The sequence below is a fragment of the Prionailurus bengalensis genome, chromosome A2 (genome assembly GCF_016509475.1).
Source record: "Prionailurus bengalensis isolate Pbe53 chromosome A2, Fcat_Pben_1.1_paternal_pri, whole genome shotgun sequence".
Lineage (NCBI taxonomy): Eukaryota > Metazoa > Chordata > Mammalia > Carnivora > Felidae > Prionailurus > Prionailurus bengalensis.
In genome coordinates, this window is record NC_057348.1 from 143764554 (window position 1) to 143781520 (window position 16967).

Genomic DNA, 16967 nt, shown 5'->3' on the forward strand with positions numbered 1-16967 from the left:
AGTGGAAAGGTGAATAATTTCCTCATTTCTGACTCACTATTATTTAAATTTTTTTTAACGTTTATTTATTTTTGAGACAGACAGAGACAGAGCATGAACAGGGGAGGGGCAGAGAGAGAGGGAGACACAGAATCAGAAGCAGGCTCCACGCTCCGAGCCGTCAGCCCAGAGCCCGACACTGGGCTCGAACTCACGGACCACGAGATCGTGACCTGAGCTGAAGTCGGACGCCCAACCAACTGAGCCACCCAGGCGCCCCATCTGACTCACCCTTATTTAAAGCAGTGTCTACATGCCTCCTAAAATGTTCTCAAATACCAACAGTGATGCCTGACCCCCACTTTGGGGGAATTGCTCCACACTATAATGAGTGCCTGGTTTTTAAATCTGTTGAGAAAAGAAGCTAAAACCACAACATGAGAGAGGTTCCATCTGCACAGAGGAAACTGACCTCAGGTTTTTGTAAGTATGTTTCTCCTCAAGAGATATAAAAGAATTTTGTAAACATTTTAATATAGTAAGTGAAGCTTGAGAACGCTAGAGACTAGGGCATTTGTTTCCCAGAGAACTTTAAGAACAGGCCAAAGATATGGAGTGGAATACACTCTTCAGAGAGATAGGACCTCGGGGGTCATTTAAGGCAGGATTTCTTCCTCATCCTTCCATAAACGCATGTACAAACTCGGATGCATGGGTATGCGTGTGCATGGAGGCACACACACCCCCCACTCATAGTCTCTTAGGCCCCACTCCCCGCAGGTGGCCATCCATCCTCCGCTTGATCGTGCTTGGCCATGGGGCCTCAGCTGACAGCTCCCTCCATTGCTGACATCAGTCCTGTAGTTGAATGAATGGCTTGTTCGCAGACTGTGCCGTGCAGATTGTCTTCCCACAAAACCTTACCCATTTACCTAGGCCGTCTGTCAGCAGGGCAGAGGCGTATGCTCCGTCCCCCTTGGAATTTCATTCTAGAGCTGTGCTGTCCCATAGAACGTTTTGTGCTGATGGAAATGTTCTGTAATGTTTACTGTCTGATACGGCAGCCAGGGGACACATGTGACCTTTGGGCATTTGATATGTAGCTAGTGGGAATGAGGAGTTGGGGTGTTCATTTTACACAAATTTTTGAAATGTTTTGTTTTTGAGAGAGAGAGAGAGAAAGAGAGAGAGCAAGCAGGGGAGAGGTAGAGAGAGGGAGACACAGAATCTGAAGCAGGCTGCAGGCTCTCAGCTGTCAGCACAGAGCCCAACCCAGAGCTTCAGATTAGTGACCCATGAGATCATGGCCTGAGCCGAAGTCAGTTGCTTAACCAACCGACTGAGCCACCCAGGTGCCCCAGCATTTTACTTAATTTTAGTCACATTACAATAGCCACATGTGGTTGGTGGCTACTTATTGCAGAGCACAGCTCTAGAGTGTTTGATGAAGATAGCTTCTGGATGAGTAGCACTCCCAGATGAGAGAAAACAAACGTGCCCCCACTCCTTTTATCCTGCTTTGTGCCATCAGCCATTATCAGTCCATGCCCCTGCTCTTCAAAAGGGAAAGAATTTGGATATTATTCTTCAAAATATGCCATTCTTCACCCCATTCTCCCCATATTCCCCCTCTTTCTCTACATACCAAGGCTTCCCAGGGGGAGCCAGATTTTTTTTTTTTTTTTTTTTTTGCAGAGAGACAAAACTGAGAAGATGTGAAACTTACTGCCAAGAAGTTGCAAGCAAACATGCCCCAGGGGTGTGTATAAAGGGACAGAGTATGAAAGATGGCATTTCCACTCTGCTGCTTTGCAAAAAATACACATGCAATTAAGGAAGTAATGTCTATTTCCTTAGATTAAGGAATTACTGTATATTTTAGTTATGTAAAAGTCCCTTATTTTTGGAGATACCTGTTGGGACTTAAAAGTGGCATGCCATGATGTACTATCAGTGTGTGTGTGGGCACAATATGAGTGCCTGAGTGTCCACACTAATATAGATACATATCTACATACATATGTAGATATACACCCAGGTAGATGAATATATAGATTAGACAGATTGGGTAGATAGTTCCATAAACATATAGATAAATTAAATAGATGGCAGCTAGATACATACATAGTTACATACATAAAGAGATCATACAGATAGATAGATAGATTGGAAGATAGGAAGATAAAAGACAGCTAGCTAGATAGATAGATAGATATAGAGCAAATTATCTCATTGTTAAAAGTAGGGGTGGGAGTATGAATGTTCATGGGAAAAACACAAACAGGAAGTACTGCTAATTAAAAAAATGCTTTTATTCCTGCCAACTAGAGGCCATTTAAGGCCAGCGTGAGTGGGCACGGCTTTCCCAGACCCTCCAAACAGGTGCCGCATAGAAGGGGCAGCGAGACAGGACCAGACCGCGTCCACAGATGAGGAGAAAGAGTCACAGGAAAGAAGAGGAACCAGTAATCTGCTTGGGCAGGATGATATTAGATCCTCCCCACCCCATCTCCTTTCCACTCTGGCCCTCCTCCCTCATTCCAGGCCTTGCAGGGGTGGGGAGCTGGACCAGAGCAAGGCCGCAGGGGCACCAACACTGGCCACGGAGGCAGTGGAAGGAAGGGTAAGGATGGCAAAGCACTACTGAATCCAGGGAGCTCAGCTGCAGGAGGCAGGTGGCCTGCAGAGACAAAGAGAGGGTGAGTTTGGGTTTGTTGCTGTCACCCCACCCCTCAAAGTCACTGGTGGAGAGAGGGACAGATATCCGTTCTCTACCCTGGATATATACACTCACATCCCAATCCAACCCCCTTTTCCTTCCACATCTGTCAGTGGAAATATAGACTCAGCGGGTGTTAGCATCCAACCTTGTAGGCCATGGAAGGAATGAAGAAAGCTGTATCAAGGTTCCCTTGGTGACCCCAACTGGAGATCCATGCCCTCTTGCGGGTCAAGGAGTAAGCCTTCCCCACACCCTGCAGGAGTGAGGCCTGGCCTGTGGATTCTTACCCCAGCAGGGCTTGAGAGAGGCTTGGGGTGGGTTGTCACTCAGACACCTGTCTGCTGCTGTCCCCCAGCACAGCTGATAGCAGGAGGGACCCAAGGATTCCAGGGCAGGCAGGACTGCTGAAGACACACTCCCAGGGGGCTGCCACGAAAAGCAAGAGGAGACCCTCAGTTGTCAGTGATGCCTCCTATTTAGCAGAACTGGGGCCCCAAGGCTGCCCCCATGCCTCCAACTGTCTCCTGCACAACTCTAGAGGGCACCATTCACATGGTAGACTGTGAGCATGGTGCTTTCTGAAATGTGAGTTGTAGGAACCAGGAGCAGTCAGGAATTGGGAGAAGCAGTGAGCCCTTGTCTTCCCAGTTCACAAACTCCCCTCTCTTCCTGGATACCTGTGCAGAGATGATCCCAGGGGAGGCATTGGGCACAGTTGGTACATGGGAAGCACCTACAAGGTGAGAGTAGATCCACTCAGAAGGAGGAATAGGTTTGGGGAGCGGGGAGTAGCGGGGAGGTTCTAAGAAAGATGGCAACTTCTGGCAGGGATGGGAGGAGATGGATGCTATAACCCTAAACTGCCTTCCTCCCCAAGGCAGGCCCTTGGGAGACTGGGGAAGAAGGATGAAATGTCAGGGATGGTAAACGGGGCAGTGCAGACCTAAAGAGCAGAGACTCTGAATGCTGAGCATCTAACACAGAATCTGACACATGGAAGATGCCAAGTAAATGTTTAGTGGATGGATGGATGGATGGATGGATGGATGGATGGATAGTGGAGGGACAGACAGGTGGGTGGGTGGATAGATGGATAGGTGGGTGGATGGATGCATGGATAGATCCATGCACGCATGGATGCATGGAAGGATGGGTGGGTAGATGAGTGGATGGAAGGATGGATGTGCAGGAAAATTACCTGGAATCTGCATTTCCCACTTGAGCTTCTCTTGTCGGCGCCATTTGGCTCTTCGGTTGGAAAACCAGACCTGAAGGACAGCAGAACGGTGTAGCTGGCTGTGCCCTTCGCTACCTGGCACCTACTGCTCTCATCATATGTTTCTGGTCTGGACCCAGAGCACAGACCCTTCCTCAGACCTGATGTCCCTCCTCCCTGCTCTGGCCTTTGTTCTCTGTCCCCCTCCTCACTTCAAAGGCTTGGAGTGGGGAAGAGAAGAGAGGAATCGGCAGAAGGAGAACAAGGAGGGTCTTGTGTCTGACTTTTTTCTACAAACCAATCTCTTTCCACCTTTTCCCCGCCATCTGCCCCTCACCAGAACCCAAAACCACCTCAGCACAGAGTCTTTGTTCTTGCGTTTTGTGCACCTTGTGTGGCAGAGTTCACTCACCCTCACCGTGTCCTCAGGCAGAGAGGTGGCAGCGGCCAGCTTTCCACGGGCCACTGAATCAGGATACTGCCCACGCTGGAACTCTGCAGAGATCGAGGCTCAAGTAGTAAGGTCACAGGGAGAGGAGCAAGGCATGGATCTCCCCCTCAGGCCCCATTCCCACCTGCTATGACCCTAAACTACCCTCCTCCTTAAGGTAAGGCCACCCACAGCCTCCGCTTCTCAGCCTTTGCCCACAGGCCACAGGGCCGTTGCCTGTGTCACACCAAGCACCCTTTCACCTGCTGTCTGACCCAGCCCTGGCACCTTTCTCCAGAGCCTCAGCTTGGCCTGGGGAGAAGATGGTCCGATTCCGGTGGCCAGTCCCTGGGTGGGGACCCCGAGGAACCTCACAGCCACTGCGGGGAGTGTGAGGAACTGGAGTCAAAACATCTGTAAAGGGGGACAGTGGCTTGTAGCGGTTTGTGATGTTTCTTCTCATCAGATGGGGTTCCCAAGGCCCTGGGGCTATGGATAAGGGACAACATGGATATAAGAGCAGAGCCATGTTCGTAGGGCGTTCACAGTTTCTTGGAGGTTACTAAAGGGGCACTTAGTGGGAGGCACTCCCAATGCCATGGTTGAGTGCATGCTTCGTGTTTGGGGAAACAGCAGCAAGGTTGGCCCAGGTTTGCATGATTCCACAGAATGTGAAGAGCACTCTGAGAGGCTGTGCATGAGGCATAGGGAGGGTGTGGGAGGTCCAGCCCTGCCTCTTCCTTGGCAGATCCTGTGAACCTAAGGGCCAGAGGACCTGAGTTCTGTCACAGGACCTGCCAACAACTAGCTGGTAACCTTGGGTAAGCCATTTCTCTTCTCTAAGCTTCAGTTCTTTTCTGCCAGGAGAGAGCAATACTCCTTGCCAGGCCCTCCTTATTGTCTTGTTGTCAGTGAGGGTGATCCAAGAAAGAACAAGAAAGGGCTTTGCCAAATGTAAGATGCTTATGTTTGCTCTGATCATCCCTGTAAAATGCTTACGTTTGCAGCTCCAAGACCCACCTGGTGACCTGAGCTGTGCCCAGGGCAGTCGGTGGCCCTCCTGTAGTGCCCGCAGGACTCGGTTGATGGAAGAGACCTGGGGGTGTCAGGGTGTTGAGAGGGGAGGTGGTGCACAGACCCAGGGTTATATCCTGAGGATGTTTCCCCAGTAGCCTTTCTCTCCTCTGTCCTGGCCCACACATCTTTCCCAGGGAAGCCTCCTTTCTTCTCTCCTATCTCGCCACTCCCACTTTACAGAAGGGGGCCCAGCAACCCTGCCCTGCCAGGCTGGAATGGCCTCATTGCCAAGTAAGAAGGGATCTTCTTCCCAGACGGCCTGTTCACCAGCCTTGGTGCAGGGAGGGGAGGGCACTTACACTGGGAGTCTTGTCCTGGGTGCAAAGCCCTTCAGCACAGAGCTGGCGTTGGATCTCCCAGGCAAAGAGGGCAGGGCGCTCACCCTTCAGCTGGGCAATTCGAGCCACCACAGGGGGTGTGGCCAGTCGGGGTTTGCTGCCCCCAATCCCCTTGGGCTCCAAGACACCTGTGCGGTAGTAACGCGCTAGGATCTTGCTCACACAGCCATTAGATACCTGGGTCAGATAAGAAGCAAGGACAGGTAAGGCATGATGGGCAGAGGGTGAGTGTCCCTAGGGCAGCAGGAGGCTCCAAGGCAAAGTGAGACTTACTGGACCAGGCTGCAGAGTTAAGAATTCAGCCTCACCTTTGGGAGCCTGAAGCTCCCCATCCCAGGCCCCAAGAGGGTCTTCTAGGAAGTAGCCCAAGCCTCGAAAGCCTTCAGAGTCTGCAACAGCCTCAGACTTGCCTTAAGAGGGTGCTTTGTTCCTGCTTCTTGTCCCCATCACCTGGTAAAGCATACTACCTTAAGGCTCCGTGAGATGTCGCAGGGCCGCATCCCGCTGACTGCCAGCCGAACAATCTGCTGCCGGGTGTCCAGGGGCAGGGGCCGGCCGTTCACAAAAAGCCCCCCCAGCTGATTCACACTGCTGGTCCCTGGACATGAGAAGCAGGCATCCACACATCTCCCCTCTCCCCTGCCCACCTGTGGCAAGGAGGACCCTCTTGGGGAGGGTTACTCAGGTCCCTCAAGTCTGGTTTCCCACCACACAGCAAGTCCTGTCCCCAGGGGACTGCTCCCCTTCTGCTCCCAGGGTCCCCCAGCTCTCACTTTCTTTGGGAGGTGGCTCATAGTTGAGTCTTTGCTTTGGGGCCATTTGCACTGACCCCACTGATCTAAGGGAAGCAGGGTGGAGCAGAGAGGGAGTGACTGAACCAAACTCCCCCAGAACACTGGCCAAGGGCATGGAAACCATGTGGATGAAAGCAGGGCCCTGAGATATACCTTCCCTCCTTGCACCAACCTGTTCCTCCCACTTCTCCCAGGTGTCTTACCATCCTGTGGCATGTTCCAGGCTGACACTTCTCACAGAAGGGCAGGAACTGGGAAGACTGGGGAGAGGGGTTCCTCCTGGGAGCTCCTTCTTTGGTCTTGGAGCTCGGTCTACAATGATTGAGGTTATTTGGGTGAAATCTCTTGCTCAGAACCGTCTTGGGTTGTAGTGTTTTGTGATAGAGGGCCACGTTTCTAAAATTTGCCAGAAGGTTGGCTGAGAAAATCCAAATTCTCTTTACTTATGCCCTTCTGTGATGAACTAATACATCACAGGGCCAGCAGAGGACTGGATCTTTCTGGGTGACCTGATAAGGGCCTGGAGGGTGAGAGGGTTCTCACTTCTCACACATTCATTATAAGAATTCAGGGAGGTGGAAAAGGATTATGCTCCCAAACGCTCATGCCTTTCCCTTTTGCAAATGGACACCTGTTGTCTCTGATCCCTCAAAAGCCTTCTCAGCACTTTGGCCTCCTAAGTTCAGTCTCAATAGGGTCAAAACCCAAACCTTAGAATATTCTGCCTAGCCAGAAGAGGGCAACCAGTGACCAAAGATCCCAATTGCCTTGGTCTGAGGTTAGAGACCAGGTTCAAGACTCTGCCTTCACTATCAGGAAGCTATTAAGGTTAGTTTCTCCAAACCACCAACCAGAAAGCTTTCCTCAGAAAACTTCCCCTGGGAGGTCTTGCTCCTGACTCTTTTTGTACTCTCCAGGGACCTCTGGGGAAACACAGGGGCTCCGTCCTCCCCCCCCCTCCCCACCCTGGGGAATCGAGGTTCTGGTTCCACCCACTGGAAGTATTGACGAACAAGCATGAATTCCTGGCTTCTCTCAGAAGACACATCTCCTGGCATCTTCTAATCTGCTGGGGTTGTTGTTCTTATTAACTCTGGAGAGTTCTAGATCTCACAGAGAAGGAGCTTCACTCTCAGAGACCAATTCCTTGGGATCAGACACTCACTCATTGAACTAACACTTATGGAAAGCATGTTGAAGGCAGAGAGCGAGGCATAGGAGAGAGCTGCATGGTGACACAATACATTGTGAGCACAGGAGAATCTCTGAGCAGCAAGGGACGCTTTGTCTCTCTTGCTTTCCTCAGCAAGTAACAGGAGTTGAAACCACCTCTTTTCATGCCTGGAACCCTGGCAGGGCTAGAGGTCACCCCAGGAAATAGCTTGTGCATAGAACTTTCCTGTAATAACTATGCCATCTTGGCTCAGTTAACTAATCTGCAATTATTTGCTGAATAAAGTATTAACCATCAGCACATTGCTGGTTGTTCAGGATGAAGGGAGTGAAAAGAAAGGAACAAGGGTTTTGCCCGCCAAGAGATTACAGTGCAGCCGGGAAGAGGAGAGAAGCGCAGGGGGGAAACAGGGAACTCACAGATTATGGCATCCGGAGCCGCTTTTCAACTCGGTGGCTGAATTGGCTTTTACTCACTCCTCTCCGGACAGGTAGAGAAACATTCCCCTTTGAGCTCTCATCTTTCCAGAAAGTCAGGAAAGAAGGCAGAGATCTTTCCAAAAATAAAGCCGAGGCACGGATCGGCATTCCCACAAATCAGGGACCACCCAGGGAACAAAACTCAAGGAGGGTTAGTTAGAAGCCAGTCCCTCACCAGAAGACAACATTTCCAACTCCTCATCGTGGGGCTCTTTCTCTGCCCCCAACCCTGCTTCCCATAGGTGCGATTGCCAGCTAAGCAATGGAGAGAGGAGAGTCAAGAATGCAAAGGGCTCTGTCGGGGCAGTGGGATATGGGAGCTCAGGATACCAGCCAAGCCTTTGAAATGACTGTGTGCCCTCTAAGTGACCAGAGCTCAGAGGAGGAGTGGGGACTCAGGTTCCACATCCAAACTTAAATCATCTCCAAATGTAAAATTCACAAACAGAAACCCCTTTTCCAACAGCCACCCACTCCTTCCCAGCACCCATAATAACTTGTCTGGGAAAAGAACTGGTGCTCACAAGTTGGAAAAGCAGGGTAGGAGTTGGAGAGGCAGGAAGGCGCTAGGCTGCAAAGACAGAAGGGGAGAGAAGTTGGCTTGGTCACACAAAGACATGGAGACAGCATGGGAGGCAGAGCAGACAATGAGCCTGTAGGTGAGCTACCTGTGTGGAGGCAATGAGGTGGGTGCTTCAGTGGGAGGGTCTCAGTCTCCTGTGCTGGGCTCCTGAGACCCCTGCAGGTTCCAGGGGTGATGGTGGTCTGGTCCTAGTAACAGCCTCCACTCTGCTCCTGCTTCAGTCCTGCCAGGGGGTCCAGAGCTACAGAGATCCCGTGCTCAGGAACAGAGGGTGGCCTTCTGGGAGCAGCCAGTGATGTCACAAGCCATGAGCAGAGGAGAGAGGAGGAGGGAGGTGTGCATGGGGCTGACAGACACCGGCCCCGAGGCAGAGCAAACCACAGCCACTGACCCATTCTGTCCTTCCATGGGAAGTCCTCAGAGCCCACCTTGTGTTTACCTGCCACCATAAAGCAGGGACAGAGCCATCTTCCATGCAGGCCCCCCTGGACCCAGAGTGCACCCACTCAGGGGCCAGTACTCCTGAAGGGAATGGAGAATATGGAGATGGGGGAATTTCAGACTATATCCTCAAGGCTTGGACTGCACAGAAGCCCGAGGGTGACTTCCAGAACCACAGACAGCTTCCCAGCCAGAATGCACACGCCAGGGGTCTGGGATCAACTCCTGGGTCTTGTGTGTATTACGAGCAAAGATAAATGGGTATATAGACTGATACCGAATACTGGCCAAGTTGACCTCTAACTCTCTGAGAGAACGATGGTACATGTAAAAAAGCACGTGTCACACAGCACCAGCTCTCTCCACAGAGCATCTGCACCAATGCTCCAATTGGCTCCTTGACTGAGGTGACACCAAGGGTGAATTTTTGCCTAGAAATAGGGGGACCCTCGACTCTAGAACCCTGGCAACAGTGGTGATGGTAATGAGCCTCTAAGGGTAGTTAGGATGCAAGTGGGGTGTTTATGAGGAGGAATGCAGCTTGGTTTTTATTCTCTCCATCTCTAGGTGTCAGCAGGCTCCATTCTACTAGGGATTTGGTGCTATTAAACTCTATGTTATAAATGACACTCCTGTTGCCACAGAGGACACCAAAGGTTATCTGGATCATTGTTGGGGTGGGGGAAACCAGTAGTTGGCTAGGTGGTTCTTCTGGAGCGGGATGCTGCAGGTGAAAGAAACACAGCCCTAGCAATGGAAGCTTCATGGCCACCATAGTTTTGGGCAGATCCTTCATGAAGGAATCAACGTGGGAAGTCCTTTGGGTCCATTCCATACCTTGGATTCTGTGAAACCCTCTCAGAAGTCAGGCTGAAAGTAAGTAGGGTGTAAGGCAATAAGAGTAGCCCCAGAGGGTGGAAGAATGGATTTCGCTGGCCAGTGCTCTGGTTTTGGGGAGGAATGGGGTGGGCTGTTGTACATTCAGCTTGATCCTAGGATTGAGAACACTTGTTCTCAAAACAGGGCCAAATGTGTCACAGAAATGGATTTTCTGTCTTACCCCCATTTGTACTCCCCTCCTCTTCCAGCCTCCTTCAGCACCCTCAGGCTGGCCTAGAGCCCCTGGCCATGGGGGGAGACTGTAGCACGTGACTTTTGCATCGTGGGTAGGACAGCACATACTCTAGTGCCCACAGAGCCCATTCAATCTCTGGCCAGCTGGGTCGGCTGCTCACTCTATTCAGCCATGCCTGGGTGAGAGAGGGTCCCATGGAAGTCCTGCCCTTAGTCCTCCTTTTCTGCCTCATCCCTTCCCCCCACATCTGCCCCTGATCTGGGGGCGCAAGTCTCCAGGTCCTGACCCGCTATTCTCATAGACAGCTGCATGAGGGTGGAGATAGGGGTATCAGGGGGAGAAGGGACAAGCCCTGGCAGATGGTGGTGGCAGCGATTTCCCCCATAAACTACCCTCTCCCCCCCCCCCCCACCTTTACAACACGCTCTTGGGTCTGAACAAACAGAGTCTTTCGACCCAGAGATGATGAGGGGAGGGAAAAGAGAGGAAGGGCCCTGGCAGGGGGGCCTAGCCTGCCCAAAGGCTCAGCCACTCAGCCCTCTGCCCAGCGCACCAGACTGTTTGAGGAGCAAATATCTGCCCTCACCGTCTGACTCTCTCAACCTCCCCCACCAGGTTTGGGGCTAATTGTCCCTCATTAGCTAGGCCCAGGCTGCTACCAGCCCCCGCCATCTGCTCGAAATTATACATTAACTCAGAGGTCTTGCCACCCGCCAGCCAGGCTGTGCGCCCCTCTCCAGGCCACCCGTGGCCATTCCAGCCTGTCCCTCACCCTGATGCAGAGCCCCAACTGCTGGCTTCTTCTGCCCTCAGGACCTCTGAGTATAAAGCCCAGTGGCTGTGGGAAAAGATCTGTCCTCAGGAGAGGTGGCAGGAAGTCCCCCTGCCCTCCTCGAGGGGCCAGAAGACAAGACAGGCTCGTGCGTAAAGCTGGAGAGGGCAGGGCGCAGCCAGTGCGGAGTCCGGGGCGGGCGGGCGGCTTTGGTCTGACGCCTCACCGGGGGTTTCTGGCACTCACGGGGGGAGGTGATACCAATTCCAGGCTGTTTCCACCCCTCTCTGTGGCATCTGTTAGTAGGCTGTGGGGTTCTGTCTCGCATCTTCCCTCTCTCCAGCAAGCACCATCTCATACCAACCCTCAGCTTTCCAGAGCGCACTGTTAACCGCCACCTCTCCAAAATCCCTCTCTGGCAGCGCTTGCCTCCTGGTTTAAGGTCACTAGTTTCCTTGCTACAAAAACATGGGGAATCTTCAAGTGCTCTGGATATTCCTAGGCTTGACATTGAATTTGCAACCCCTCTTCACCCTCAAAACTTGATGTAGTCATCCTGCTCTCCCCACCCAGACCCTGCTCTTTTTCGCTCAGTTTCTAGAACGCTGACTATCTGGCTCCCTCCCTCCCAATGCGCCTGGGAGGCACTGAAGAGCCCGTCCTCCCGACTGTGGCTTTGAACCGGGGCACAGAAAATGCCCCCCTTGCCCAACCTCCTTTTTACCATGAGCCCCTAGCTTCTGAGCTCAACCCTTCCCCATGTTTCTCTCAGGACTGGGCTTCGCTGGGTAGGGTGGGGAATCTGCACTCCCCTGGAGAGAGCCGGGAGAGTTCAAACGTTAGAACCAAGTGCCCAGGGACGCCAGGCAAGGAAACCCACGGGGACGTGAAGGGCAGGCGAGGAAGAGCCCAGCCCAGAGCCACCGGGACCAGCACTGCGCGCACCTCAGACTCCAGCCGACCGGGGCGGTCAGACAATGCTCTGCGCGCAGCCCGTGGAGTGCGTGCTCGGGTCCGCATGCGCACCAGCCCTGCCGGTGGGGAAGGGCACCAGCCCTGGGGAAGGAGCTGCGCTCGGGCTGGGCCTTCACACCCACCCAGCAACCTGAAATCCAGTCTGTTCCCAGGAGACGGGCAGCTCCATGCTCCCCAAAGCTTCCCTCCTCCCCCCCCCAGGTTGCAAGGGGTAGGGGATCTGAGAAGGCAGAATAGCAGTCCAGGGTTTTAAGTACACTTGATAACCTTTATGTTTTTAGAGCAGTCCTAGATTTACAGAGAGCTTTCAAAGATAATACAGAGAGTCCTCATATACCTCACACCCAGGTTCCCTGATTATTAATAACTTACATTAATATGGTATATTTGTGGTAATTAATAAACAAACACTGATATGTTATTATTAGCTAAAACCTATTCTGTATTCAGATTTCTTCAGGTTTTCCCCTTTCCGGGAGCCATCCAGGACCCCACTTTACATTTACCTGCCATGTATCCTTGGGCTTCTCTTGGCTGTGACAATTTCTGTTTCTTTTCTTGTTTTTGGCAACTTTGAAAATTTTGTAGAACTTCCTTCCATTGGGATTTGTCTGATTTCTTTTTGTTTTGTTTTGTTTTGTTTTGAGAGAGAGAGAGGGTGTGCACATGGGTGTGTGCAAGTTGGGGAGAGGGGGAGAGAGGCAGAAGGGCAGAGGGAGAGAGAGAGAGCGCGCGCGCACACTCGAAATTCCCAAGCAGCCTCTTTGTTCAGCACAGAGCCTGTTGCGGGCTCCACCCCAGGACTCTGGGATCATGACCTGAGCTGAACTGGACTACTCAGGAGTCCCTAATGTTTTCCTAATGGTTACACTGGGCTTATGAGTTTTGAGGAAGACCAAAAAAGGTAAGTGCCATTCTCATCACATTATGGTAGGGTACATGTTGTAAGGGGCTCCCGGGTGGCTCAGTCGGTTAAGCTTCCGACTTTGGCTCAGGTCATGATCTTGCAGTTTGTGGGTTCAAGCCCTGCGTCGGGCTCTGTACTGACAGCTCAGAGCCTGGAGCCTGCTTCAGATTCTGTGTCTTCCTCTCTCCGCCCCTCCCCCCTCCCCCTCCTCCCCCCTCCCCCTCCTCCCCCTCCCCTGCTTGTGCTCTGTCTCTCCCCCCCTCTCAAAAATAAATTTTAAAAAATTTTTTAAAAAGGGTACATGCTGTCAAATGACGGATCTCTGTTGATGTTGACCTTGATCATCTGGCTGAGGTAGCGTTTGTCAGGTGTCTCCACTGAAGTTACTCATGTGTCTCCTTTCCGTACAGTGCTTTTCTGAAGAAAGTCCTCACACTTGAGGGGGGAGTTATGTTTTCAGCTCAAGGGTGGAGTATCTACATAAATCTTTGGGATTTCGGCTGCCCAGGAGATTTCTCTCTTCCCTCTCATTTATTTATTCAATAATTTCTTTATATCAATATGGATTTGTGGATAATTATTTTATTCTTTGCATTATAATCCAGCGTACTACTTTATTTTGTTGCTCAAATTGTTCCAACTTTGGCCATTAGGAGCTCTTTCAGTTTGACCCCTGTATCCCTTTGGCATAGCCCCATTATTGTGGAGTTTGGTTTTTATCTCGAGCCTGTGTGTATGTTTCCTTACTTTTTGGCGCTGGAAGAGGATCCAGGCTTATCTTGTATATTTCCTGCCCCAGGGCTAGACTCAGCCATTTCTCCAGGAATCCTGGCACCTTTTGTTGAAGAATGGTATGAGAAATAAAGATCTGGTACTAGATAACGTTTGCTGCTATTGGGGTGTCAGTGTTTCGAGGTTCTCTCAGGTGACAGAGCAGAGAAATAGATGTGCGTGGACTAACCAGTGTCTATAGACATGTCTATAAATAGTTCTATATGTAACCATTTGAATCTATATTAAACTACACACGTTTAACTAAATGTGATGTCTCCAGCTCTGATCCATTATTACATGGATCCTCCCCTCCTAGTTTCTGTGAACTCTTGCATAATATTGATGTACAGCTTACTTTCTGTTCGTCTTACAGACTCCACTCATTTCCAAAGATACTTAAATCAGCACCTTTTCCCCCACTCCCTTCACTGAAGCTGTTCCACACATTTGCAATACAGTTAGATTATTTTGTCACATTCTGGATTTCGTCTTAGGAGCCCCTGACTTCTACATCATTTTTTAAAAGTTTGCATACATTAAGGTTCACTCTTTGTGCTAGAAAGTCCTATAGTATGTGATAAATGCATACTGTTATGTATCCACAAGTACAGTTATTGTACAGAATAGTTTCACCACCCTGAGAAATCCTCAGTGCTCCACCTATTCGACCCTCCTCCCTGCCCCCAAGCCCCTGGCAACCACTGATCTTTTTACTATCACTATAGTTTTGCCTTTTCTAGAATGCCGTGTAAGGGAGCCATGCAGTATATAGCCTTTTCAGACTGGCTTCTTTAACTTAGCAATATGCATTTAAGTTTCCACCATGTCTTTTCACCGCTTGATAGCTTATTTCTTTTTAGTGCTGAATAATGTGCCACTGTCTATATATACCACAGTTTCTCTATCCATTCACCTATTGAAGGACATCTTGGTTGCTTTCAAGATTTGGCAATTATGACTGAAGCTGCTACAAACATCTATGTGCAGGGTTTTGTGTGGACGTAAACTTTTAGCTCCTTTTGGTAAATAACAAGGAGCACAATTGCCTGACCATATAGTAAGAGCAGTTTTGTAAGTAACTGCCAAACTGCCTTCCGAAGTGGCTGTACCATTTTGCATCCCGCCAACAATGACCGAGTTTTTGTTGCTCTGTGTCTTTTCTAACGTTTGGTGTTGTCAGTGGTCCAGAGTTTGGCAATTCTGTGTCGTGGTATCTCATTATTGTTTTAATTTGCATTTCCCCGATGACCTGTGATGTGCATTATCTTGTCATATTCTTATTTGCCGTTTGTGTATATTTTTTGGTGAGGGGGGGGTCTGCTAAGGTCTTTGGCCCATTTTTTCATCAGATTGTCTCTTATTGTTGAGTTTTAAGTGTTCTTTGGTTATTTTGGATAATGGTCCTTTATCTGATGTATCTTTGGCAAATATTTTCTAACAGTTTGTGGCTTATCTTCTGATTTTTTGACTTGTCAAAATTTATGATGTTGTTGACAATAAAATTGAAAATTTTATTTTCAATTGTAATAAAATCCAGTTTATCAATTATTTCTTTTGTGGATCGTATTTTAGATGTTGTATCTAAAAAGATATCACCATACTTATAGACTTCATTTTTTTTAGACCAGTTTTAAGTTCACAGCAAAATTAAGAGGAAGGCACAGGAATTTCCTGCAGACCCCCTACCCTCCACAAGGCATAGCCTCCCCTATTTTCAGTATCCCCCATTTGTTACAACTGATGAACCTAAGCTGTAGATTGTGTGGACATTCTTTATCAGGTTGAAGTAGTTTCTCTGTAATCCTAGTTTCCTGAGAGTTTTTATCATGAATGGATTTTGTTAAATGCTTTTTCTACGTCAGTTGGTACAACTTTTTTTATTCTTTAGCCTACTGATGTGGTGGATCATATTGATTAATCTTTAAAATGTTGAACCAGCTTTGCATACCTGGAATAAATCCACTTGGTCACGGTGTACAATTCTTTTTATACATTATTGGGTTCAGTTTGCTGATATTTTGTTGAGGATATGTTAATAAGACATATTGGCCTTCAGTTTTCCTTTCTTTTATGTCTTTATCTCCTTGGGTATTAGGGTAATTAATGTTGGTCTCATACATTGAGTTAGGAGGTGTTACCTCAGATAGCCAACTTTGAGAATGAAGGTATAGTCTGTCAAGCGGATGTAACTCAGGCTGAAAGAGACACATAAAGCTCGTCTCCTGTAAGTGCATCCAGGGCAGTTCGACTCAGTAATTAACAGTGGGACCTTTATATCCATCAAACCTCTATTCCTATCCTATCCCTGCTATGTTAACGGCATGATCTTGGACCAATTCACTGTTAATTTAACCAATGATTATTGAACACCTACTATGTGCCAGACACTGGGGATAGTGGCAGGGAATAGTCAGAGAAAGACCCTTACCATGTGATTTCACTCATATGTGGAATTTAAGAAACAAAACAAACGAGCAAGGGAAAAGAAAATAAGAGAAAGAGAGAGAGAGAAACAAGCCAAGAAACAGACTACAGAGAACAAACTTATGGTTACCAGAGAGAAAGGGGGGTGGGTGAAACAGATGATGGGGGATTAAGTAATGTACTTGTCAAGGCGCCTGGGTGGCTCAGTCGGTTAAGCGGTTAAGCTTTTGATTCTTGATTTCAGCTCAGATCATGATCTCATGGTTCATGATTAGTTCAAGCTCCCAGTTTGAGTCTGCTTCGGATTCTCTCTGCCCCTCCCCTCCCACGCTGCCCCACACGCTCTCTCTCTCAAAATAAATAAACACACTTTAAATGAAATAAAAGAAAAAAGAAGTACACTTGTGATGAGCACTGGGTTATGTATGGAATTATTGAATCACTGTATTGTGCTTCTGAAACTAATAAAACACTGTATGTTAACTATACTGGAATTAAAATTAAATTAAATTAAATTAAATTAAATTAAATTAAGAATATAGGGGAGCCTGGGTGGCTCAGTAGGTTTATTATCCGACTCTTGATGTCGGCTCAGGACTTGACCTCATGGGTAGTGGGATCGAGCCCTGTGTTGGGCTCTGCACTAACAGTGCAGAGCCTGCTTGGGATTCTCTCGCTACCCCTCTCTCTGCCCCTGCCTCGATCGCGCGCGCTCTCTCTCTCAAAATAAAGAAATAAACTTTAAAAAAAAATTAAAAAAGAAAAAGACAAATCCTAGCCCTCTGGGAACGTGTCTTTTTTTTTGGC

General features: G+C 49.2%; 1 protein-coding gene across 1 annotated transcript in view; it reads right to left on the bottom strand.

The window, feature by feature from the left end:
- Positions 1–2422: 2422 nt before the first annotated feature.
- Positions 2423–16967, bottom strand: part of PAX4 (paired box 4) — a 36498-nt gene continuing 21953 nt past the window's right edge. Inside the window, 12 exon segments of the mRNA XM_043589632.1 lie at positions 2423–2644; positions 2646–2659; positions 2989–3127; positions 3379–3434; positions 3900–3969; positions 4330–4412; positions 4636–4761; positions 5368–5443; positions 5724–5939; positions 6230–6409; positions 6760–6952; positions 9232–9314. Of these exon segments, the coding sequence (XP_043445567.1) occupies positions 2423–2644; positions 2646–2659; positions 2989–3127; positions 3379–3434; positions 3900–3969; positions 4330–4412; positions 4636–4761; positions 5368–5443; positions 5724–5939; positions 6230–6409; positions 6760–6952; positions 9232–9314 (1458 nt within the window).